At 38.6% G+C, this 27,347-nt stretch overlaps 1 protein-coding gene across 1 annotated transcript in view; it reads left to right on the forward strand.

Annotated features, from left to right (window-relative positions):
* Positions 1–3,130: 3,130 nt before the first annotated feature.
* The window catches only part of gal3st3 (galactose-3-O-sulfotransferase 3), a 34,235-nt gene continuing 10,018 nt past the window's right edge, over positions 3,131–27,347 (forward strand). Inside the window, exons 1-2 of the mRNA XM_032583429.1 lie at positions 3,131–3,462; positions 12,055–12,118. Of these exons, the coding sequence (XP_032439320.1) occupies positions 3,160–3,462; positions 12,055–12,118 (367 nt within the window). The 5' untranslated portion in view covers positions 3,131–3,159. The remainder of the gene's footprint in view (positions 3,463–12,054; positions 12,119–27,347) is intronic.

The following is a 27,347-nucleotide window of genomic DNA, read 5'->3' on the forward strand; positions in this document are numbered from 1 at the left end:
ACATATTTAAACCTCCATATGTACAGCCATTTTTCTCAGTTACGAGGCTAAGAATAATGGGGTAAGAAAAGGGTTGTTGCTTGGTTGGTTGGCTATCTTCAGCTATCCCAAGCAGTCTTTTATTACACAAAGGGTTCGAATAATGCATGGAGGCCTCGTTTTCAGGTTTGCCTTCAGGGCTTGTGAATTACAAAACACCCCATTTTGCTTCAAATTTAAATATTCATCTACACATTTAAACAAGCTTCTGCTTTCACTTCTCTACTCTTCAGAGGACATGCAAGTAGACCTAAAGACTTTCCTAACTGAATATTAGATCATTAGTTTACGACAGAGTCTCTGGCTTTTAATAAACAGTATTTCTAATATTTATTGTGTATGCTGTGAAAACAAGGGCGGCATGCAGAATGTATGATCCTACCGCTTTCCTGGGATCATTCCCAAAGCCCTGCGAGAAAAATGCTTCAGAAACACACACACGCACACCCACACATAGAACACTGTCCTACATTTTTCAGAAATGCTTTGATTGAACTGTTGACATGTTTTGAGCTTTAATCTGGAGTAATCGTCTATTTTAGTGTTGAGTTAAATGAAATGTCTTGTTACACGCTCCGGGATTCTCGTAGATCTTAACATTTTTTTGTTCACACACAACTGACAACTCACGTACTGATGCATTAGTATGAATATTTGAACTCATGTTGTATATAAATGTATCTCCAAGCAGCAGTGATTGGTGCCCGAGAAGATTTGTCAAGTACTATAAGTGTTTTACGATCCAAGTTAGTACAAGTACAACACGTGCAGGAATAAGCCATGTTGTTTCTAGAGAGATTTAAAATCGGAGTGTTTGTCTTTGCAGAGAAAATCCCTTAACCGCCTGCACCATAGGGGCAACAAAGTCCTCCAGCTCCTCTGAACCAAATATTATATCTGTGCAATAATGCGGCATTTCCTGTCTGCTCAACCTGCAGAGATTAACTACAGCAACAAGCATTGCCGGGAATCACTCACATATCATTTCCTAAATATCTCTCTGTCCTTATGTATGTTCACACCAAACAGTTTTCAGTGCAGAGAAGGCGGCAAAACTGATTGAAACACTGGCCCTATTTTGAAGAAAACCGACCTCAAAGAGCCTTTTGTGATGACAAATGGGGTACACTTAAAAGTCTTTCGATTAGCATTTCCTTAAACTAAATCAAGATTTGCAGATATGGCATATGACTCTTTAAAGCTCAAAAAAAGTAAAACCTTGGTCTCTTCAAATTCTCCTTAGGTGTTGATTTGTGTGTGCATGATTCTTTGTCCTGTGCGTCTCTGTGTTGCCCTGCGATGGACTGGCGACCTGTCTAGGTGTACCCCCCTCTCTTGCTCATTGACTGCTGAAGGTAGGACCAGAACCCCCCTAACCTCACTAGGGACAAGCGTGTGAGATGATGGATGGATGTTTTAACCAAAAAATGCAGCAGAAACACATCTACCGTTTATGTTAAAGTGAGATGTCTTGTATGTACACAAGCTGTGTGGTAAATGTTAATGTTACTTTCTACCTGCTGAGTCTGCTTTGTGGAGGTCAAGTGAATATACAGTAAACAGTAGATATTGTCACTGGACTTACTTTACTCCGATCTGACATATACACAGTGACAGTCACAGTCACTGTGTATATGTCATACACAGTTACATTTTGTGGGTGGAAAAACTGGAACTATTTTGAGTTCCTGTCGCCAAGTCCGATTATTATAAGCGGCTGTGGGCTTTTTAACATTTTTTTAAAAGTCGCTAGCAAATTTAATGAGTGGCGGGTTGTGCTCTTTGGGCTCGTTTTTGAACGTGAAGTTGCTCATTTGGGCTTGGAAATAAGCAGACATAAACCCCAGAATGTGTCTGACCTCCAGTTAGTTTTAGTCAGGCTCTCCCTGTCCATCATTTCCCGGATGATCCGTCCCGCTGTGTCTTTGTTAATGTCAAGTTAATATATTACCTGTCAATTACGTCGAGCTATCCAGAACATTGGAAACATCGAGACTAATATGAACAGAGCAATAAACGTGAAAACAGCCATGAATGAACGAGTCCGTAAAGTTGTGCAACTAAACGCCAATATAATTATTAATATTAAGATAAGTGTCACAAATCTGTGCAGCAGCCATCTGAATTGTGGAGCCGCAGGAGGAGCTCTGCGCTCTGACACCAAACGCAGGGTCGTAACGCAGAACCTGGAGGCTGGGGGGTTAAAATCCTTCTTAGTTTTCCAGACAATAGTGGACACACAAAAACATGCACAAATTACTAACATTTTTTTTTTTTGTACTGTAGCCATTAAAAAATCTCCCCTTCAGTTCAACCTTATAAGTGGAGACACATTGTTGATGTTACCGTTATAAAATAGCTTACAATTAAGTATTGGAAAAGATCAATGTAATTTTCACAGCGTTGTTGTTGGCAGCTGCTGAAAGTAACTAAAAGTTACTTTTAATGTAACGTAGTTACTTTCCAAATCAAGTAGTCAGTAATCTAACTGAGTTACTTTTTCAAGGAGTAATCAGTAATCTGATTAAAGTTACTTTTTCAAAGTAACTATGCCATCACTGCATATACACTACTTTAAGTCTTGATTTAGTAACTTTATGTTGAGAAAAGGTGTTTATTCTGCCTAACTGTACTATTTTGTAATAATTCATCTTTATACTCTTACTTAAGTAAAGTTTTAAATGGATAAAAATACATTGAAGTACGGGCTTACTACTGAATATAATTTTTGGGTGCGACGTCCAGTGGGTGTGTCTGTGCATGGTTTTGTTCTTTAAACATAAAAGAACTAGACAAAATAAACAAACTAAAATTCACTCCACTGCACACAAACCAAACGTACTATTTTCAATCACACAGCCAAATATGCAAAACATGGAATAATAATAATAAAGCGGCTACTACACTACAAGTCGCCCTCGGGCCATATTTTAAATAAGCATCCTTTAATTATAACCTGAGTAGCGATTTGAGCTCCTTTGCTTTTACTTCTGCTCGGTTTTAACACTTTACCCCTCCGACTAGATTAGTATTCCCTCGCTTTCCCTCACGTATTAATGCGCTTTTTCTGCCTCTGTTTTATTATGAACGTGTAAGCGCGCGTGCCAACTGAACGCTACCATGCGTCACAAGCACCAGCGCGCGCGCATTGGCTACTTTACGACGGAGGGACATCCACACACACACACACACCCACCCCAGTCAGAGGGAGGCAACCGCTGCGAGGAGTCAGAGCCGAGACACCCGAACAATAACCAGACAGCTCCCCGAGCCCGGACACACTCCGGGGGAGCACCGGAGGCTTCCCTGCCGTGCAAAGCCAGCCGGAGACGGAGAGGAGAGGAGCGGGCAGGGACGTCCAGCACCGGCGGGAGGAATCACCGCCACACGGCCGTTATATGTGAACGCCGCCGCGGGATGAAGGTGGGTAACGGTTCGCTCCCATTGTGTAATGACAGCATCTCTGCCCTCCATGTCTGCTGCTGTAGCGGGTCTTAATGTGATGTAGATGTGATGAAGGGTCCGGTGGGACACGCGATGGGGATCATTTAGAGGTGTTGCTTCGTTTTTGTTTTGTTTTTTTATTTGTTTTTCCCTGTTTTTTTTTTTTTTTTAAAAACGGGACACTTAACTCGTTTGAGGGCAGTTTGGATAAGAGCGGATTCGTGGATCCGAGCTGACACTCTCCTCTCCTCTCCTCCCCTCCAGAGGACATGCGTGTCATTTGCCTGAGATTGGCGGCGGAGTGATTTTTTACCCTAAAGAATAATCCCAATTTGGCGTGTCCCAGATTTGGTGGAGTGAGACCTCCGGGGGGGGGGGTTTGAATGTTTATTTTGTCCTGTAACTCTCTGTGTTGTACACGGAGCGCCGTCAGTCGGTGGATGGTGACCGTCTCCTTCAGTGCCCGGAGCTTGTGGCGTGATGATTGATGTAAGCTTGTTCGTTCTGCGCCTCAATGTTTAAACACCTGTGTTTAAAAATTAAATCCGCTAGAACCCCTTGCAAAAAGGAGAAATTATTAGTGGAAACCAGCTTTGCACCCGGAGGACAATTAACAAGAAATTGTTTATTGTCGGGCTCCCCCTGCTCTCACTGTTCAATATTTTCCACCGCGCATATGTGAAAACTTTCCATTAGTTGATGGGTTTATGTAGCTTGACTGGACTTTTTCCATCTACTCTCCTGGAGGTTATACTTCTTAGTGAATTATAGCCTGTACCCAGACATTTCCGTAAAAATCAAGTAGCCTATAGCTACTATAGCATGTTATTGACCTTTTTTAAATTTTCTTTTGCTGTTTTGTTGTAAATTATTTAATTGTGAAAAAAAAAATCTTAATTCCCACAATCAAGCTTCCACACAAGCACATTTGTCTGGTGACATCACATGAGGTAAAAGGAAGCTGATAACAGGTTTATTTATTATTTTGCTTTGTCCGTTTGTATTTTTGTTGTTTCTTTCTCTTTATGTTGGCTTTTTAAAAAAAAAATCAAATCCGCCCTTCAATGGTCTTTATGTGTGGGTGCAGCAAAACTAACTAGCCGTATCTGAGAATGCTGCTTGCACTGAAGATACATTTGTCAGCAGGAAAGCACATGAAAGTGGTTTTTGAACATGCATTTCAGTGTCAAAGACCATGAGAGATGAAAAACAAAAAGTTCAAGCAGGTTTATAAACAGATTCATACCAGTTAAAGTTCGGAAAAATCCAACTCAAACGCATAATGTCAGAACTCCTCTTTTTCTGCCTTTTGTGATGTCATCAGCCCAAACCAACACAAAGCCAATTTAGCAGGGTTTTTCTTAAAATCTTTTTAATTTGTAAAATCTTCATCTGGAAAACCAAAGCCTATCATCCTGCTGTGTTTTAGTCAGTCTAGATATGTTTTCTTAAAAAAACCCCAACATACCTGTAGTTGCATCTTTAAGTTCTAAACGGATAACAAGTTTGATTAGTTTGCTTGAAATGTCTTACATCAGCAAGTTCTGTGATTTATGTAATTATACAAATCAGTTATAAATTTGACCAACCAATTAAACCAATCAATTAAAGACAATTATTTAGAACCACATCCAGAAACTAAATGTGAATAAATAAATAGACTTTATGATTTCTCAGTTGAGTAATTTGATATTTCATCCTGTAGTAAATCCAATTTCTAGGAGTCGGATAGAAAGTCAATTTATTTCTCTTTGCTGAGGATATTTTTAATTCCTGTTGGTTGGATAAAGACAGCAAATTGAAGCCTAGTGCCTGTTGACTAAGACAGTAATGCCATAAGTTTAAAAAAAAAAAGCACAAAGTAAAAGACGATTCACTTTCTTAATGTTCCCAGCAAAATGCTGCTTTAGTCTGAGCTGACGCAGGTTTTAAAAGACCTCTAAGATCTGAAACATTATAAAAGCACCATATAAAAGTGACACACTCCACCCAACCTGTGTGCCTTTCTTGAAACTTTCTGCTGACTTCCAGCAATCCTTCCAGCCTCCATAAAAGGTCACGGCAGGAACTTTGGTCCGGCTGTGTGCAGGCTTCCATTGTGAATTTGGATCAATACCCGTTTTCTGAGATATCTCTGTTTTTCATCTTCGGCTTTTTTTACTCATGGTGTGATATTTGCCTTTTTTTCTGCTGCTTCTCATTTCACTTATTCTCTGGACCCGTGAAATGCTCTCTGCGTGTTCGGCTTCGCATCACAAGCTCAACGATCAATAAACTCCGTTCTCAGCAAGAAAGAGGGGATTCTTTTATTCATCATATTCTGAAATCTCTTCTTTTATAGCAGAATAGTAGATCTAAATTAATGCCACTTATTTTCAGAGTCCGTCAGCCAGATATTATTTTATAATCACATTTAACAAATGTTCATGTTGTAGCGATGCGGGCCATGTTATAACAGGGTGTTCTGTTATAGAGTACGCTAAAGAAGCCACTACTGCTTACATCTGGATAATTTCTAGATTAAAACTGCTTTGATTTTGTGCCAGGACTGGTTTTAAGGAAAAGTTTTATTAATATATAAAAAAAGAAAAAACATTTTAGGGCTAGAACGATTAATCAAATTAATCGTGATTAATCGAGTGTTGAAATAATCGCCAACTAATTTACAGTAATGATTAACTGATTAATCGTTAACTGGAGTATACAGATAAAAAAAAATGGCAATTTTCTGACAGAACAATACAATGACACTAATGCTAAAACTGTGCAAATACTGTAAGTAGGCCAATACATTTGGTCAAAACTCCGCAGGTGGCATAGTTTTAGCTTCACCCAGTTCAAATTCTGAAAAGAATCTCCTATTAAGCACCTTTAGATATCCAATCATTAACTGGTTAACCCACAAAATTAACAACAGATTAACCCTACACAGTACTGAAGTTAAGTCGAGCAGAAAAGACGAAGCTTTTCACATGTTGATGCCAGAAGTGTTTTTTGTTTTTTTGGGGGGGGGGGAAGAGTTGGCTGCAGATACATCCTTTGCTGCAAATAATCAAGTGTTCACTAAAGGAATAAAGATTTTCAATTACCTTTAAACTTTTTAATTTCTTATTTAAAAAAGGAATTGGATCTCTTACTCATTTAAATATTTTATTGTATTTCTAAAGGCTTACGTGGTTAAACGAAAAAATCTGTATTGTGCCATTTTTTAATATGATTGGTCAATAAATCGTCAGAATAATCTGTTACTAAAATACTTGTTAGTTTCAACCCTAAGCATTCAAACATTTACCACCTGATCTTTGTCACTGGTGATTGTCAACAGTATGCAGTTTGTGCTCATGGTTATTTAAAAAAATAAAAATCAGTGCTTAAAAGTCAAGCATAACACTTAATGGCAGTTTTCATTTTCTAATTTATGTGATACAATGTTATGGTTTCTCCTGTTATCTGGTGTGAATTTTCAGTTTGTCATCTCTTTATTGTAACCAGCAGTACTATGACAAAGAATGCTTTATACGGCACTGAGAGGCTGAAATTCACTGTTTGAAATACATGCTTCACATGAGGAGGATTCACGCACTCTCCTTCCTAGTTGCTATTCTAGCTGCTCTCTCTTGTCTCTCTACCTGTTTGGTTTTCTCTGCTTCATGTCTTCCACCAAATAACTCAGAGCTTAGAGGAAAAACATACATGTAAGTAGGGCTGTTGTAAACAAATATTTTAGTAATCGAGTAATCTATCGATTATTCTTACGATTAATCGAGTAATCGGATAAAAAAATAAAACATTGGTAAATCTAACATAACAGCAGTGTTACTATTGCATATCAACATCAGTCCAATTTTTCACATTTGAGCTTCCCTAAGAATAACTTTTCTGTATTTTAGAAAATTAACTTGTAACAATAATAGCTCACTTTCTAAGTTAACCTGAAGAAAAGTTGTACAAAGATCTGAAATTATATTACATTTCTTAATAAAGAGGCAGGCTGACAAATACGCTTGTCTATACTCCAGCTTTTGGTTTATGTATTCATCTTCAGTCATTTTAATAGATGAACTCTCACCTTGCCCAGACATTTATAGCTTTTGTGTTCAGCAATAATAGCGACGGGATTTGGCACCTTCGTTCGTCACACACAGAAACATCTACCCGGTATGTAACGTCACGATGCGCTTCACCGCCCATTAGTGGCGACCGGGATGATATCAAATTTATTTTCCGGTTCGTCCGTAAAACTACGCATCTGAAGCACAACCGTCCGCAGTGTTCAGTCTATCCGCTCACCTGCATAAATAATCCCGCCGTTCGCTCTGAACCAGCAGCTCTGAGAGCAGAAAAGCTGCCGTTCTCCAGACATCGCTCCCGTCATTTTAAGGATGTTCATTGGTCCCCAGAAAAACTACAAAAACCCGGACGTTATCATGAATCGGTAAAATCCTGCCAGGCCGAACTTGAAAATTGGACGTTGTGCTGCTAACAGTTAGCTTTCGTCAACAACTCAGGCGGAAGTGAGCGCGCTGAACAACGCTAATATCGACCCGGCCGGAACACGGTGCATTAAATAATAAAACATAACTTAACGAAGCTTCGAGGCAGGTGAATTTTCCTTGAGGAATCTTAATAATCGAGGTACTCGAATCACTCGAGGAATCGTTTCAACCCTGTAAGCATGGAAAAGTATTCAGGAATACATTGTAGTACTTGTCAGATTAACTATATATCTTATCACATTTAGCTGAAGACATTTCTTTCTGTGTAGCTGCATCTATGGCTCTCTTTTCTCAGTCAGTTCTCTGTCTTCTCAGCTGCATCTCTCTCCATAGCAACAGCTTTGTTCAAATAATAGTCGTAAGCAGTTAAATTGCTCAGATCATCTCTGTGTTTGCTGAGACGGCACCACTAAACTGTTTGCTTTGCTTTTTGTTGCTTATTTCCTGCAACTGTTTTAGTTGCATATTTAATAATTTTGGTGCCTTTTTCTTCTCTCCTGCCTCCATCCCTTCTTTCTCCCTCATCTGTTAACGCACAGTCTTTTTCCAGAACAATATATTTTCTGCAATAAATTTCTGGCAAATATTGCATCAAATAAACAATAAAAAAAAGGAACTTTCACAACTTAAAGCTCGAATCTTGACCAATAGGAGAGAAGCTGACTCTGAGTGGCCGCCCACCAGGCTCCCTTCGCTCTTTGTCACTTTGCATCCTGCAAAGAATTAGAAGAAAAAACTTCTAACTCTATTTAGAAGTCTCCTCACTTGACATTTACATGTAAATATCTTTTATGTCCATTTTATGCTGTATAGATCTTGTTTGCATGTTGGTGCAATTGTTAGGACTTTTGCTTAGCAGAATGAAGATGCATGGTTGCCACATGCATGTGCTGTTTCTTCAGTTTCTACTGTCTGAAACCATGCAGGTTTTGAGTCTGAGTGTATTTATTGTTTATCTCTGTGCTGCCTTGTGATGGCCTATTGAACACTGTAGGGAAGCACCTGTGTCTGTGTAAGGATTAAACAGATACAGATGGATTTGCTCCGAGGAACGTTCCACGTTGTGTGTAACATAGATAAGCAGTGGTATCAGAGAACAATCTGCGATAAATAAAACGCTGTACTAGTTTTCTCGTCTTTTCCAATGAGGATTTTACCACCTTAGCTGACCAGATTTATCTATTTAGGTTGATCATTGTGTGTCTTTTTTTCCACCTCCATCAACTTGTCCACTGCTTCTCCGGTCAGTCTGGATTATCTCTTTGTCTGCATCACTGCGACTTCAGGTTAGCAAAAAAAAAAAAAAGAAAAAGTAAATAAATAAAAAGAGCTGAAGGAAACTTGTTCTAACAACTGCATGTTATTTAGAAGTCCTTGAAAATATAGACAGAGTGATAAATTCTCTGTTTAGACAGTTGAAATGGAAATGAATTTGAAAACAAGGAGATAGAGCAGTCAGCCTTGAGTAAAAAATACCATTGTTTTTCTCTATCTCAATAATATCGCAGAAATTTTAAACAAATAAGTGTGGAGTGCTTTTATTTGAAACAGAAAAGCAAGAATTATTGCCAGCCCTAACATTTACTGCTATCTTTAAATGTTATTTAGACTCAAGCTTGCGATAAAATACAGAATAAGCTTTAGATAATATCTAGTTTGAGGGACAGTTTTATGTTTTTTCCATTTTATAGCACAATTAAGGAGCTACAGTATGTCACATCTTACGTAATATTTTTGATCTTGTTTCTAGTGCAAATATCCTACTACACTTGAAATAAGACAAAACTTGAGAGCTTGTTTTAAATCAATAAATCCTTAATATTATTTCACCTGTAACGTGGTAAAAATGAAATAGTGAAATAATCTGCCAGTACAATAAGTACTTTAAAAAAACCCCCCCAATATTAAGGACTTATTTACTGAAAACAAACTCCTCTTTCTTTCTGAAAAGTTAGTTTTGTTTTACTTCAAGTGTACTAAGATACTTGCTCTGGAAACCAGAGAAAATACTTGGTAAGATATTGAGTTTATATAGCATTTTCAAACATGAATTAAACAAAATTCAACTTCTCAATTTGACACCTTGAAATTGGGCCTCTGTCTCTTTAAGAAGCTCCTGCTCTTTTCCCACACTCCGCCTTCAACACGTCATCACAACGTTTCTCCATTAAGCCATTTACAAACATTCTTCAGAGCGTTTCAACTAGTTCATATAATAAGCTCAGCAGAGTCGCAGTTCATAAACATTTTTGCTGGTTTGTGTTTATGGCCTTTCCATAAACATTTGAACACAAGACAACAAAAAAAAACGTCCAGACGCAAAAGCACGGCAAACTTCATAAAAGAAAATGAATTGGTTCTCGCTCCATGCTGCTGGTGTGAGACGTTATCAGACTCTAGGTGCCCTTTAAAGGCCAGCTCTCCGAGAAAACTGTTTATTTATACAGTAGTAGACAAAGACATACAGTCCTGTGCGTTGCAAGGAGCACGGTGACCCTGAGGATCTGAGTTTTAAGGGCCCAGAGCCAGACTGCAGTGCTTACCGCCTCGCCGAGAACAAAACCGGTCAGATTAGATAGCATATAGTCAAGCTCCAGCCATTCATCAAAGTCCCTGTGGAGCTGTTTAGAGATGCGGTTTTAAAGTTGTAGTTTTGGGGGTTTTGAGGTCAGATGAGGCAAATGTGAGCATTAATATTTTTAAAAAGATCAGTGAAAATCCTGTGACCTCTAAATGAGTTTAATTAGGAAGAAATCCCCCCCCAAAAAGTGTTCGTTTTAACCACAGAACTGACTGCAAGTGAAGCTGCAAATCCTACAAAACACAGTTAAAAAAAACCTCAGATAACCTGCTTTTTTTTCCCTTTTTCCAAAATGACTTCCTTAATCCCCTTTATTTGTTATTTAACCTGCCAAGGCAAGTAAGATGAAACTTGGACTTGCACTGATGAAAAGTGATGAGCAACAAAAAAATAAAAGGAAAAAAAATGAAATCCTCCAGATAAGGATTTGGGGGGAAAAGAAGGGCAGCATCTTTGTTTTTCCTCTTTTTTTTTTGGAGGTCAAATGTGCTTTCAAAACGAAGCTCAGCCTCACATGAAAGCCCGCACACGGAAAATAAAGAGACAATCTTACTGGAGCACAGATGGTGAGTGATGTCTTTTTTTTGGTCCTCCATGGACTGAGAGGAAGCTGCCTGTGTGCACATGTCTCATCATAAGCCATCGGTTATGACTGCAGCGTTTCAGGGTGGCCGGTCAGCTCCATCTTTCTTAGTGTGGGTAGCTCCTGATGGTAATAAAAAGCCTCCTTGATTAAATAGACTGATCAGAAAAATTACTTTTGGGAAATTAAACTCATTGTTTCCCAAGAAACGAGGACGTTTGAGAAGTTGTGTGAGGTTGCAGTTGAAATCTGTAAATAGACAAGTAACCTTTTTTCTTTCTTTTTTTTTTACTCTCATGTTAAAGCAAAGAGAATATTTTTGGTAGCATTGCCTGTGGACTGTCTGGCTTAGGTTAAGTGTTTTGGGCTGAGGCCCTTTCCTTCTGACAGAACTGGTGTAACCGAGTCCAGTTTGTAGGTTTGTAGGTTTGTAGGCCACCTTACTTTCACAAATCTTCCCATAAATTTTCTAGGGGATTGAGATCAGAGTCCAAGACATTGTTTTTGTTGTCCTTTAGCCCCTTTGTAACTAATTTAGTGGTATGCTTATGATCATTGTCCATTTGGAAAACGTATTTGTGCCTAAGCTTTATCTGCCTTGCTGATGTCTTGGGGAAAGGTTACAGATTATGCCATCTATTTTGCCACCAGCTGGATGCTGTTTCAAACTTTCAAATTTTTGTATCAATTGTTATTACAGCCAAACACTTAAACTTCATTTTCATCAGACTAAAATCAAAGGTTTTTTTCTTTTAATGTATTTCCAGACTCTAATCAGTTTTTTGAAGTTTTGGCTTCTTCGTCGTTGAGCGGCTTTTCAGCCCACATCCACAAAGAAGTCGAGCGGGTAATGACGCTCTCTCTCCAGCTTCGGCCAACATCTTAATAGAGTCTTTTGCTTTTTGTTCTAGGGACTGATGCGCACACCAAAACATGTTTTCCTCTGGGACAAAAAACACATCTCCTTCCTGAACGGTACGGTACCTGGATATTTCCGTCATTGTACATTTAATAGTTTGAGTAGATGAACGTTTACGTATCTGAAAAATGATCCCCAAGGATCAACAGTTTAGTTCATTGTTCTCTTTCTGGTATCATGCTTGATTCCTTTTTAAAATTTATTTCTTCATGATGTCACACAAGGAAGTGTTGTGTTTGAGATATTTGGTGTACCTCCATCCATTTAATTCAGTTGTTTCATATTATTCTGCTAGAAGCTTGTGAAGCTATGTGATCGTAATCTGGGCTTTTTTAAATTGTGTAAATGCATTGTAATTAAGCCTGTCGCGGTCAGCAATTAATCAGTTAATTTTAATGATAAATTAAAATGAGCTTGCTCATTATTATTGTGATGATTAACATTTTTTGAAGGGCAATTTTGTTTAGAGACACGATAATCCATTTTATTATTGGTTTTTGTTGTAAGTTTTTTTTTTTTTTTCCGTTTTATCGTTTTTGATGACATTTAAAAAAATACCTTCCAGTTCCATTGTTAAGTGTTCTTTACAAAATGCATCTTTGAGAGGGGGAACTTATGTTATCATGCCATTATCGATATACTTTTATACATTACTTGAAAATCGTCTCAAAATAACAATATTATTGTTTATCGTAATAATTTCTGGAACAATTTATCGTCCAGGAAATGTTGTTATCCTCGCACATCTATTTGTAATTTTAATGTATGTTAACTTGTGAATTTGAAGGACATAGTGAAAAAAAAGTTACCCCAATGTGACCTAAAATGCTGCGGTAAAAGTTTAGTCTGATTTAACGTCGAACCGTTACGAAAAAGGTCTCTTTCTACAGTGTGGTTAAATATCTGGTTTCAACTGCAACTATTCCATATTCATGTGTAACACTGGTGAAAAAACACGTACTTACCATCTGTCATTTACAAACCAATTTTGTGAATTTGAATTGGACTGATTTTAATTTGGAAACCCTTTCATACATACCAAAAGAAAAACAGCTGCATTTTTTTTTTTTTTTAGCTCAAAAGTGATATTAAAAGGGGTAATAAAAAGAGCTTGTGAACTATTTTCAGAACTAAAAGATAAATATGATTGGGTCCGATTAAATTCGTCAGCAGATGGAAGAGTCACTTTTGTATTAGTGATTTGTAGGAGAGCTTGTTTCTGCAGCAGGGGAGGCTTCAAAGCATTACTGAAAAATTAATTGTGAGGAGCTCTTTATCCCATGTGCAAAATAAAAAGAGCTTTCATTTGTGTTGGACTATTAAGTGTGCTTTTGACCACAGCCCCCGCTGCCAGACGCAGACAGATGGACGAGGGTTTTGTCGGGGTTTGGGCCCGGCTCCAGGAGTCCGCCCTCGGTGCGAACGTTTTCATCTACTTGTAGATGTCCGATAGCCAGATTCCAGCAGACGGTGGATTAAAAACCGACTGGGGAAAGGAAGATTATGTGAGCAAAAGTCCTGTATCTGGATGGCCTTGCCGAAAATGCATTATTCATTATTAATGGCAACAGCAGCTCAGTTTGTGCGGCTGGGGCTGGTAAACAAACTCTGGCTCACGAGAACTCTCTGTTGTGACAGTTTTCTTTAATCCAGTCACTACCAGTTCCTCAGATAGTACAGAAGCAAAAAAAAGTGTTTTTTCTCAATGAGCATAAAATTATGATATATTTATGAGACAATTACTAATATTTTCTAGTATTTTCTTGCTGTTTCTATCAAACACCAAATGAAGAATTGTTACATCGGTATTGACTCTGATGTGGTCACTGAATCAGATTAGCACCATTTCTAGTTTAAGATCCTTTTTTTTTAAGCAAAAATATTATATTTGTCTCATGAGTTTTTTCATTATTGACTAATAAACAGCTCAATATTCTGATCAGGGCCTGAAATTTGCTACGGTACTGCAGGTATTGCTTATTATACAATCAGTTCCTTCAAATCTGGATTTTATAACACTGGAATTTTCCACATACGTGCAATTAACAACATGTATGTTTGTTTCGGAGCCATAAATTAAAACAGACCTTGGCTACACATTTGGTGACGTGTCCCCTTGTTTCTCCACTGTTCCACGCAAATTCGCCGTGTGTTGAATGCTTGGTGTGTCTCCTTTCTGAAAATGCTCAGCAAAAGAATACATTTTAAATATATTTTTTTCTTTCAACAATTTCTTTCTTCCATTTTCCATAAAAGCCAGATTTGTGCCATGCACAGCTTGTCCCGTGAACAGATTGTCCCACCTGAGCTGTGGAATCCTGCAGCTCCCCCAGAGTAACCATGGATTTCTTTGCTAGGGCTAAATAATAAATCAATAACAACATATATTGCAATAGACAATGTATTGCAATATATGCAGTATATTGCATATATATGTTGTCTATAACAACATATATTGCAATAGACACGTGATCAGTATCAATAGAAAATACGCCTGATAGAATATTAATTAATTTCGTTGAACTACGATCCAGAGCCTCACAGCATTCTGGGAGATGTAGGCGGAGGACAGACTTTAAAGTCTCAACGTCTCATGGTCAGCTAAGCAAGGTTGATGGCATCAATGAACTCACTCTCTCTTTGGTTACCTAGCAACAACCTGTTGAGTAACTGGCTTAAAAATGAAAAAACAATAACACAGAGTGAAAACTGTATAAAACAGGAAAGGTCACACCACCACTTTGGCAACATTTCAGATATTTGAAACAAAAAACTAATCAATAGTTATCAGTATCGACTGATACAAAACCTTTATATTGTGATATGGTTTTCAGCCATACTGTCCAAACTTACTTATAAGCGTCATTTTTTTCTTAACACTTCTAACTCTGCACTGTTTTGTGGTCCTTCATGACATAATGTGGGAAAGTTCTAGAAGTATGAATATTTTCAAAGCCACTTAAAATTTCTTCTGGTTTTCTTCAGCTAGATAACGATTTGACACAGTAGCGGTAAGAAAAAAAGACTTTTTTTTCAAGGATATTCACATTTTTTCACAGTCTGAAATTTCTCCATCTCATTATTAAAAGATTTTTCACTCAGGGTTTAACACAGGAGTGGGTGTACCTTCAAATGAAGCAGAAATGATTTGACATAACATGACGCACTTTTTCATACAGCCAGGAAGGACATAAAAAATGTTCCTCACATGTTGTACTGACACCATTATCAAGTTAGCCAAGTTTATTTGTATAAAACATTTCAGCAACAAGGCATTTTACGTTAAAAAAAATTATTCAGTCACCAGTTATGAAGCAAATAATACACATTACATTTTGTAAAATGCCATCATCTAACAAAGACATCCATCCATCTATTTTCTAACACCTTTGTCCCTAGTGGGGTCGGGAGCACAGGGAGAACATGCAAACTCCATGCAGAAAGACCCTGTGCCGGGGTCAAACCCAGGACCTTCTCGCTGCGAGGCAACAGTGCTACCAACTGCGCCACTGTGCAGCCCCTAACAAAGACATATCAAATATATTTATCAATGTTCCAGTCATTATGAATCAGAGGCAACTCGAAACAGGTGAGTTTTTTGCCTTGATTTAAAGGAACTCTGTGTTTTGCAGTTTTCTGGAGGTTTGTTCCAGATTTGTGGTGTATGTATGTTGGTGCTAAGCCATTCACTTATAAGCTAACAAAAGTTTTTTAAAGTCTGTTCACTGAGCTCCAGGAAGCTAATTAATGTTCGGGGTAGAATAAGAGTAGATGGTGGTAAGAGCATATGTCCAGCATCAAGTTCAAGTTCATTTATTCAATCAATTGCAAGTGTTTTGATGTTTTCTCAGTTGTCCCTGTCATGCCTCTCACCGTAGCGTAACCGAGCCAGGTTCGGGTTTCAGGTTTGACTTTCTCCGATCTTGATGTTTAGTCGTAACCCGTAAACTCCGGAGTGGCGCTCACGCCAAAAACCTTTCTTCTCCGAGTGGGCCTTTTTCTCACGACCCCCCTAGGAAACTCTAACCTCCTCCGAGGGCTGGAAACACAAGGCCCGCCCTGCACAAAAAGCCCCACCAAGCGCCGCGCCATCTTCCAGGAGAATAACTGACACTGGTCAGTCAGAGCACACTTTGTCGCATATCGACTCTCATGTTGTTTGCAACAACAAGCTATTTGATACGTTATCTATAGAATCAGTTACATAGAATGAGCCAGAAATCAGATACTGAAGATCCCTTTTCAGGGCCCACTTCGGCCAAAGACCACATCGGATAATTAAACATATTAAAGAGATGATTTCTAATGAGGTGCAGCGCGGCAAAAAGACATTACTCGTTCTTCCCTGCCTTTATAAGAAGGAGTTGAAGGTTTTTTTTGTTAAATGTCCTCAAACAGTGCTTCCTTTTTACCGGATCCAGTTACCTCCTATTCACCAGCTTACAAGAGGGAAGTGGAAGTAGATGGACTGCGATTGACACAGAGCACCGGCACAGGCTGAAGCGTGCTGACAGATGTCTGTCTGAGAACACTTTCTCTTCTTTTCCTGGACTTTAACTCCAGTAAAAAAAAAAAATATATGAATATATTAAATTTAACAGTTTGTCTGAGCACATTTCATCTGATATACAGTGGCAGGAAAAAGATTATTAATTAAAGTACAAGTTTTACACATAATATAAAACAAACCGATGGCAGACAATAATAAAACGTACATTTATTCAAAATAATAATACTAACACAAAAGTAATAATAATAGATCATCATCATCAAGTAAGAATAGAATATTTAAATAAATAAATTGATGTGGAAAGACTGATCAACACTGGAGTGAAGATAATAAGAGAAACGATGCAGGGATCAGGTTTGCAAGCTATTTATTATATCATATTTTGTCACATATGTGTCATTTAACTAGGTATTGGAGAAATAAGGTTTTCTCTAGAAAACTTGCTAAGCCCGGTGGTAGGGTGTTGAGGCAGTCATTCATCCAGCGGCCCGTTGTGTTTTTGAGTTAAAAAATGTTTAAAGTTGACAGGAAATTTTAAAATATCACTTGATAATTATGTGTTATTGGAAGATTAATATCTGTAGACAAACTATAAAGTCTTAAAAAATGCAAACATTAAAAATAAAACAAGTAAAGCCTGGTGGCCCGCCAGGGTTATAATACACTGGGAGAAACCCTGGGGGGAAAAAAATATAAAATGTGTATACAAATGTCTAACTGCAGGTAATGTTTGTCATAAATTATTTAGAACTTTTTAATAAGTTCTAAATAATAAGTTCAAGAATAACCACTCCTTGAAAAATAATTTAAAAAGGTTAAATAATTTAACACAACTTTTAAATTAGTCCAGTTTTAAACACCTTTGTCACATCTTTTACATTCAGGAAGATCAAAAGCCTTCTAAAAACCCATTTTTGCCCTGCGGCCTTGTAATCTGCCTGTGTTTAATTTGTTTTTAAAAATGTTAAAATACTTCAGTCTGTTTTTATCATGCTTTCATTTACATTTCATTTCATCTCTTTTCTTGTGTTGTATTCTTAATGATACATGGTTTTTGTTCTTTGTTTCACCTTGTTGCGCAGCCCTTTGATCCAACCAGATCATGTGGGCGTTATTAATAAATCGGCATTATTATTGGCAAAGAAGTTATTTGTTGAATGCAACAAACATGAGGAGAGTGTTGAGTTCCCAGTTTGTGTGCATAAAGGCTCTTTTGAAGTACCTTTGATTGGTACAAAACCCACCACTGAGACCAGCTTTTCTTTTTAATTCACCTGCATCTCTGTGTGAGTGAATGTTGCACACAGCTTCCCTCTCCTTTATTTACTTATTAATTAATTTAGTGTCTGCGTGGCCTTGTGGTGTGTACCAGTATTAGGGGAGGTGCAGGCGGCGTTCTCCCCGAGGGGATTCTTGTCTGGCCTCTTAATTAATCCGCTTTCTGGTCAGAGGGTCTGTGGCTATTACAGAGAAGCTGTCTGCATCCCGCCAGCACAGTGCAAAGAGCTCTGTTCAGATGCAGAAACACACAGCTCCTCTGAAGAGCAAAAGGGCAGGTTTTTTTTATGATGCATAAAGAGTTTTCGCAGATAAAAAATTATAAAATGTCAAGCCCATTTTAGAAGTCCCCTGGTAGGTTCCATTACCTGTTAGAAACAAATTGTGATGTGCATTTAGTATCACTTTCTTGTTGAAACTTAAAGTTGTGACCACATTTAGGTTGCACCAACCCTGTTTAAACTCTAGTTTATTTGCCTAGAAAGTCAGGTTCTTTTGGGGAGTTGTGAACTCTAATGTGGACCGAAGAAATTTAATTGTGGTCAGTCTAAAAACCTAGATCTCGATTTGGCTGAAGCGAAATCTGGCGCAGTTCGAATGCACATGTGAATGCTAAGCGAACCATAGAACCCTCCTAAAACAGGAAGTGGACTATAGCCCAGAGCGTTCTGGGTAAATACAACCAAAACATGCTGTATGTGCAAGTCCAGCGTTAGCGGGAAAAATGGTTTGTGTTTTTTTATTTTTTTTTTACCAAATAAAACCTGATGCTCCTCCAATTTTGTTTACATTTCATGAAGAAGGAAGTTGGACTCAGTGTCTTCTTCAGAGGTGTTGTTCCCTCTAGTGGTTGTTGGTGCAGCACCACCACAGGCGAGGGGCGTGACCCTTTTTCCAAAGGGCTTGGCTGTTTGACAGTGCAGTGTGAAAGCGAAACACTTTGAATATGTAACAAGTGAACCAATTCTACCGGACTATCAGGTGTGAAAACACCCTTGTTACCATCCAGACGCTGACACAGCAGAATCACATGTAGCGAAATGCGTTCCAACATGATGTGACAGTTTGCACAATGTTCTTGGGTTGAAATTCCCCTATTCACATTCTTGTCACATTTTTCAAATAGCTAAATCCATGCTTGATGTGATCACAAAATGTTCCCTGATGACTTTTGACTTGAATGACAAGATTTTGGAACGGTAGCATTTCTTTGTCTGACCCCTCGCGTTCTTTGTTGACGTTGTGGCTTTCTTCACTCTGGACCGAGACTGGTGCTCCAGTTTTCAATTTGTGGAAGGCTTGAGCCTTAGTGGTTCCTTGGTTTGTTGCTAAGCAAACATGTCTCCTTTCATCTAAATGTGGCTGTTTAGGTCTCGTGTTATTTTGGTCACAAATGTTGACTTTTATCCGCGCTGTGTTTGAGACTCTTATCAAGCTCTTTTTGTAAATACAGTATGTGCTTCACTTTTTCCAGGACCTTTTGGTCTTACAAGGAAAATGTTGAGATTTCACTTTAAGAGGTAGCAAAAAAAAAAGCTTTAATTAGGGATGCTTGTCCATTAGCAAAAAAAAAAAAATCCAGCTGTCTTTAATGGATTTGATCACTTGTCCATAACTAAATTCTCTAGAACAGTTGTTCTGTTTGCAGTCTGTGAATAATGTCAAAGGATTTCTCATGCATATCTCAGACATATCTTTAAAGAAATACCGGTAAGTGAAAAACAAATGGTCACAGGGTGCACCACCTTCTTTAACTCAGGTTTTTCCTTACTGACTCTAAAAGCAAGTTAGGATTTTGCCAGATGCCCTTTAGAGGAGCAAAAATATGTCAAAACCCTGTTGTTCAAAGAAAAAACCCCCACAGCATTCGCAAATTTTAAAGGACACAAACTCATCCTCGATGCAAGTAAGCACAGATGGAGCTCACATATCCAAGGGAGTAGACTTTCATAGAGGTACACAAGGACACAGTCGGTTTATGAAAGCAGTGGCAACATGTGCATAACCTCATCTGCCCTCACACACATTCTTCATGTCAGAAACCAGTTTTGCAGAAGCAGCGCTAGCCCGACGAGCACAGAGCTGTGTTAAATCAGATAACAGTCTTACACCTCGCAGCGCCGCCTCACCTAAACTGCGAGGTGATTTTCTGTCTCTCCTCCGTGGGACGGCTTCTGCATCGCTGCTCTGTTAGATGGGATGAAAGAGGGAGCGTGAATTCAGCGCACACCCCTGGAGAAAGACTGTGCGTGCGATGCTGTTTTAGGAGTAAAATCTCTCTTGTCATTATCAGGTGACTGATCTAATACGTGCGGGCGTGACCTATTTATTCTGTTTCCCTCCTGACCACAGCCAGACAGTGATCAGAAATGATCTGTTGTCCTTGCCAAGCCGTTTGCCACTGCGGCTTGGCAAAGACCGAGGCAAAACCCGGCTCTGCTACGGTTTGCCTTTGTCACTGGGAACTGGATGAACTGATGCTATTTATGATCAGTGTAATTATTCTGGGGAAAACCAAGCCGCGTTTCCATTTGCCACACCGTGGCGCAAATATTGAAATCACGAAAATACATTTGCTTAATGGAAACACGGCAATTTCAAAAGAACTCAACGTTTTTCAATAAAAAAAGTTGCTTTGCTGGGGTGATTTTTTTTTTTTTCAGTCAGACAAGTATATTTCAGATGGTTATTTCTGTAAGCTTTGATAATTATGACGTACAGTTAATGAAAACCCAAAATTCAGTGTCTCAGAAAGTGAGAATATTACATAAGATTTAAAAAAGGTGAATTTTTAATATCTAATGTTACTTTATGAGCTAAGCATAAAGAAGGCTGCTGGCCAGCTGACGGTCCCTACTAAAGAAGCTTCATATGCAGGATCATTAATGTTAAGTTTAGTGGAAAGAAAAAGTGTAGCACCAGAAACAGAACTGTAGCCTAGCGATGGACATTAATAAATTATCATAAAAAATTTCATATCGTGAAAAGAATTGCGATTTATTGTTGTCTTGATAAATTCCAATTAATGATGTTAAAAGGAAACAAACTGACAGCATTATCGGGAATGTTATTTTTACTATTTTCTCCAACCATTGTCTCATAAGAGCACCAATAAAAATCATTCAATTCAAAAGTATGATTAAATTCAGTTACTGTGTGCAGCTTAGTGACATAGATTGGGCTTCTTCAGGTAACTGGCATCCCGACAAAGAAAATGTTAAATAAGAATGCTTTTCTAGAATAATATTTGCATTTGTAGCACTATACAGTTACCTAATTTATCACAATTATTTTTTGTCACAATAGTACTACAAAATGTCGTGATAAAACTCCAAGTCCCTATCGCCTGCCCCTGCTGTGGCCTGTAGATGATTGTGAAGCAAAGCCGGTGTGAAGGGGAGTCATTTTCTCCTTTGGTGTTTCTCCTCTGTGTTTATCAAATCCAAAGTCAGCGCACTTCATCCTACTTTCTACAAGCTTTCCAGAGAGGCTGATTTCATTTTTTTTTCTTCCCCCTTCAGGATTTGTGAATAACGGCTCCTTCGTGTGTCCACGGTCAACCTCATCCACTCAACCGAACTGTTATCCAGCAAACAATCACAGCGTTCATATTGACACGCGCCTCCTCCTTCGCCGAAGCTGCATCCTCCACTTTGTGTCGGAGTGCTTTCCAGTGCCGCTCTGCCTCTGATCCAAACACGGCTGCTCATTTACATAGTAATTACCACGGGCCACCCTGCCTCTGTCCACCTCGGCAGCGTTTGCAACCTGCTGATGAAAGCCGACAGGCTTTTTAAGCAAGCTTTTAAATGTCCTTCCACAGCTACAAGAAGGCTTTTTATCCGCCTCCTTTCTCTCCCATTGTGACAGCATCAGAGCCTAATTGCAGCATGCGGGCAGCTCTGTTTTGTTTCCCAGCTCCGTTGCAGGCAAAATCGAAGCTCTCCAGTTAAATACACTTCTTGGAACGCTCCGGAGGGTTTCGGCGACAAACAGATGGCTTTGCAAAGCAGTCGGAGTATAAAACTTACGTATTTTTAACAGCAGTTTTACATATTTAAACGCACAATTTTATTTTATCTTCACTGGTTGTCTGAAATGTTACATCCACTCCACATTGTTGCAAAATTATGATTTTAGCTGACGTGGTTGTGCGTATTGTGACGACGACGGCTGGACGCTGTTTCTCTTCAACTTCAGTTGTGTTCAGCAGACCTGCCTTATATAAACAAACAGCTAAGCTCTAAAAGCACTCGGTATTCTCTCTGCATTACTGCAGAAAAAAAGGTGTGAACCTTTCAAAGTGCTCCCAACTGAGTTTTATTACACACAAGCACATTAAACCCAACTGAGCTGACCTGTGGGCATAACTACCCAGTAGATAAAGAGCAGCAACAGCACAAGTTTAAACAGAGTTTGTTGCATTTTGTTGAAATGTTTTTAATTACTTGAATTATAAGTAGTAAAATTGTTACAGGGACTGTAGTTAGCCTACGTAGCAGACATACTGCTTACTTAAAAAAAAAGCATACTTAAAAATCATAATCTATTAAAACCTGAAAGCTTTAAATGTACAATGATAACTTACTAATCTTCTTGTTTCCTGTTGATACCACTCTTAATTATTAGTGAAATCAGAAGACGAGCTTCTGATTTTGCCAAAGGCAGCATTGTGCTGCTGATGTTTTCCGTCTTTCTGCAGGGATTTAGTTTAAGGCGCTTGCTGGTGGTGAGAAAGATTTTTATCAATCAGGACGTTCCTTAAAAGGACTGCTGTCGGTGCTGCGTGCCTGCTTAGTCTTAGGCCTCTTTCATTTTGTAATCTTGTTCTCTTTCTCCCCCTGCTGCCTCTTTTCTCCCACCTCTGTCTCTTGTCCTTTGCTCCACACATCCCCCCTGCTCTCACCCTCTCTCATTACACTCTCTCGGGGGTCGTACAGGGTGAGACAGAGGCTGTATCTGTGAGAGTGGATGGGGAGTCTACCCTGCAGGCAAATAATGATCCGGAAACGCTGCCACTCATGCAGAAACACATATGTGCCTGACAAATATACATATATCTGAAGTTAAAACCAGAGGTCTACATACGCTATAGAAAGGTTTTTGGGTTTTTTCCCCCCCATCAAGTTAAACTTTTCTGGTCAGTTAAGATTACTTAAAGGTTTTCTATTGGATTAATGCCAATAATTCAGAAAGATTGATCATTTTTCTTTAAATTGAGAAATATACGTACTTTTGCCTGGTATTTGTCCAAAAGCTTTTCACAATAGTTTGCAAGAACTTTTGGTCTATTTCTCCCAAAAAAGCGGGTGTATGCTTTTTAAAGCATCCTTAAAAAGTTTTAAATCCATGTCTCTAGAATTAAGGCCTTAAAATGGCCTAACTTCATTTTAAAACGTAAGTTGGCCTTAAATATATTAATCACACGTCTTAAATTTTGTCGCGGCAGGACTGCTTAATCTCATATTACTATGTTGACGTTTTTCGTTTTTTCTCATGGGACGTTTCTGTCAGGCAAAAGTTGGAGTCACTCTCAGACGTCTTCATTCTGTGACTTGAGACAGTTGAGACTATGCAACATCTTCCTGAGGGTATTTGTTCACCAGTTTTTGTCTTTCCATTTTTCCACTTCAAACGAAAAAGCAAACTGCCTGAAAATGCACGGACCCGAGCCGAGCCGGTCCGTTATCCGATTTCTGATTTTGGATTAATAAACGAAAAGGCAAATCTATTTTCGCTTTTTCATTTTTCATTTCAAACGAAAAAACGAACTGCCTGAAAATACACGGACCACCCGAGCGATCAATTTCGATTTCCATGATTTCCTTTTGGTCTTACTCGGAAGTTCTCTCTGTCCGGTTTACACAGGGGCCGTATCACACGTAGAGATTATACAGGCTGCAGACAGACAAGCTTGTTCGTTTGTCACGCTGTAATATTTCCTGCCAACCACCAGTCAGTTTAAGTAATGCTCCTGTGAGAAACAAACGAAACCGGGCATCTGGTCACCGGACAAATGGTTAACCTGAGTTTTTATTTTGAAAAGCCAGAGCGCGAGGGCGTGATTTCCCACACCAGCTTGCAGCCATACCTGTGTCGTTTCCAGCTTCCATTGCACTGCGCAACCAGCAGCGATAAATGCACTATAAATTAGACACAAAAAGTTGTATAAAGATGTTTTTAGGCTAGAAAGCAACCCTCATAGCTTCATCTATGCATTTAGTACCAGGTATGCTAATGCTATTCAAAGGAAAACCTTTATGCCAGTCATAGTTTGAATTCCAGTCATTAAAACTGTAGGGTTTGTATGAATGGCAGAATGTTCTTGTCGCGGTTGGAGCGTCTTGAATTGTAGTTTTTAAACTAGAGCAGATTAAAGACTCTCAAGGTTATAAAAAATTGGGTGGAGTAGCCCTTTAATCATTTACTGAATCAGAAGCTACCTTGAGAAGCCAACATTAGCTTTGAATACAAAACAAAGTTAGAATATAAGCTCTGTGAAGGTATCATGATGAAATTAATTATACTTGTATTAATCGCCAAGTGTGCAGGGCAGAGAGAACGTCCGGGTCAGACCACTTGTCAAAAATGAAATCATGAAAAATCGAAATTCAGCGCTCGTTGAGCTGAGCCGAGCCGTTATCCGATTTCTGATTTTGGTTTAATAAACAAAAAAACGAGTCTATTTTTGTTTTTTTCATTTTTTCATTTCAAACGAAAATACAAACTGCCTGAAAAGACACGGACCAACGATGAACCAGACTTGCTGAGGTCTCATATCTGACTTCTTTTGAATTTCCCATGATGCAACACAAGGAAACAGTGTGTTTGAGGATTTTGTCTTGAAATACATCCACAGTGCTCTCATTTAGTGAGTTTACCTGCCTGGAGCTTACAAAGCCATGGCAGTTAGGCTCTGGAAAACCAGGGTGTAGTTTGTAATTGGAAGTTTGACAAAAAGTCTTGCAGTATCAGTAAAAAGAAAGAGGAGGAGGCATGTGGGGCCACTGATTTGCATATTAATGTTACGACAGTGGAAAAGAGGCCCAAGGGTTTCAGTAAAAAGTGGAATAGTCTTTGCAGACAGAAGCTGTGATCCCCTCTAAGTCTCCAATTGATAAGACCTGTTCGATTCAGATTCATGTAGAACCACATTGAGCTCCACTTTTCAAGATCAGAAGATCTCATATTTTGATGTAGAGGCACCTACTCCTATAATTATATGAGGTCATTAACAAAGAGAGATACTAAGGAAATGTGATCACTCCTCTGACTTGTTTCTTCACAACTTTGTATGACAATAATGCTGGGAAACAATCTTCATGACAGGTTAGGTGGGAAAGTAATTTTAAAAAACCACCAAATGATTGGCTCTCTTTTCTTGCGTAACACTGGAATCATAGGCGTAACTTCCTGAAGGACTGGTGTCGGCAAAAAGGTAGCTCTCTCCAGTCACCTAATTGTCAACGCCACAGCAGCAAGATAACAAGGTCCAAAGGGATCACATTTCACAGGCTTTTTCACAGATCAGTAAAGAAGCTTTTAAAAAATATATATATATATATATCTGTAGATATATATATATCTACAGATATATATATATACTGTATATATATATATATATATATATATATATATATGTATATATACTGTATATATAAAGAAAGTGGAGAGTAGGTTAGTTATGCTAGCTTAACTTTTATAACCTTAACATGTACTCTTGCTGTGCAGTTCGTAGTTTTGCGGTTCAATTAACACAAAAATAAGGCGACCCACGTAGATTTTCTGACAGAAAATCAGAAGTGCAAGTGTGTAATTTAGCTAATCAACCACCGCTAGTGCTCAGGCGATCACTTCCTAATGATGCAAAATGAAACTTTTAAAACAAATCTGCAACGGACAGAATGTTCTGTTTGGTGCTTTTACATTTTTTGTGTGGTAAATATTTTTGCGGTTTTTTTTTAGTATTAATTCTCGATGCACTTGAACTAATCTTTGCTCTGCTGTCCTGGGGCTGTTGTTTGTTGGTTGCCATGGCAACGAGTCTGCATATGACCTTCACTACACATTTGTGGGCTACTTTGTTTTGATCTGTCTCATAGATCCTTTGCATGTTGTAACGTGACAAAATGTGCAAGGCACTGAGTGGATTCCCCTCTGGTGTTAAATCTGGTTATGTGAGAAATCTTTTGGCTGCAGTAATTTTGTTACGCAAACTGAGAGTCCTTGTTGATGCGAGTGAAGACGTCAGATGACAGTCACAAAAAAATCCTGCGGTCCTATGCTAGGAGCTCTATTTGCATACTCAGGATACTTGAAGGATATAAAACCAGGCAAACTACTGTTCTTCCTGCACTGTACTTCTCCTGATTATTAACACTTGAAGTGAAGAGTCTAACACTGGAATGTGGTTACATTTGAAGCAGCAAAAGAGAAGGTGCGAACTTGCAGCAGTCATTGTGCTAATTACCAGGCTCAAACTACTGTGCAAAATCCATGGGCTTTTCTTTATTTTTACCCTGCAGGATTGTCTTATAAATGGGATTAAGTTTCCATTCTTCAAAAAATGAATTGACATATTGTGGTATGAAAAGCGTTGGAGTAACTTGGCAGCAAATCACTTTCTTTGATCAGGTCTACTGATGCGGTGTTCTCCTGCCTTGAACGAACAGGTAGTTGAAAAGCTTCTGCGGCGCTAAATGGCAGCCAAGGCAGAAATGCAATCATTTGATTCAGATGTGCCTGAGAAGAGACTCATCATATAAACATATGACATATGAAGGACACTGGGTGAAAACCAGTGTCAGTAGTTTATCTGCTTATTGTACTTTTTAAACCTCAGGAGTTCCTGGAATGTTGCTTGGAATTGCCTTATAGTATTACTTTTGGTAATACTATAAAAAAATTACAATATTATTGAAATAAAACTGTTTGAAAATGACTAATGCGCTGTGGCCTCTGCCTTTTCAGCATGTTAATGTTTGCTGCCAGGAAGTATTCTGTAGTTTTTGCTACTTTTGTAGCTATCGTATTTAGCAGAGACAAGGATTACGGGGAAAAATAGTTGCAAAACTCTGGTTGAATATATATGTGGTTTAGCAATCAAAATTCTTAATATGAAGCGGAAAAGAAGTAAAACAAAATTGCCTTTGTGTGGATCATTTTGAGCCCCTCATGCTCAATGGGTAGTTTGATTGCTTCTCTATTTTTTAATTTATTTTTATTTCAGTCAGTATGAGAAGGAGCGCATTTTAAATGGGAGCTTTATCATTGCATATGTACAGTACTGATGGGAGACAATCTGAGGTTCACGTGCGCGTTGAATCTGCAACAGAGCATGAAACGTGCTGTGGTAGCTGATTTGTCAGAAACTACACGAGATTTTGCGATGAAAGCTCTCAGAGGTCATCACATGACAAGAGGAGTGATTAGGCTTCAGCGTGACGTTTCTGTTAGTTTCCCTTTACGTAGGCATTTTTCTGATAACCTGTGAAAAT

The sequence above is a fragment of the Xiphophorus hellerii genome, chromosome 14 (genome assembly GCF_003331165.1).
Source record: "Xiphophorus hellerii strain 12219 chromosome 14, Xiphophorus_hellerii-4.1, whole genome shotgun sequence".
In the NCBI taxonomy this organism is placed as follows: Eukaryota; Metazoa; Chordata; class Actinopteri; order Cyprinodontiformes; family Poeciliidae; genus Xiphophorus; species Xiphophorus hellerii.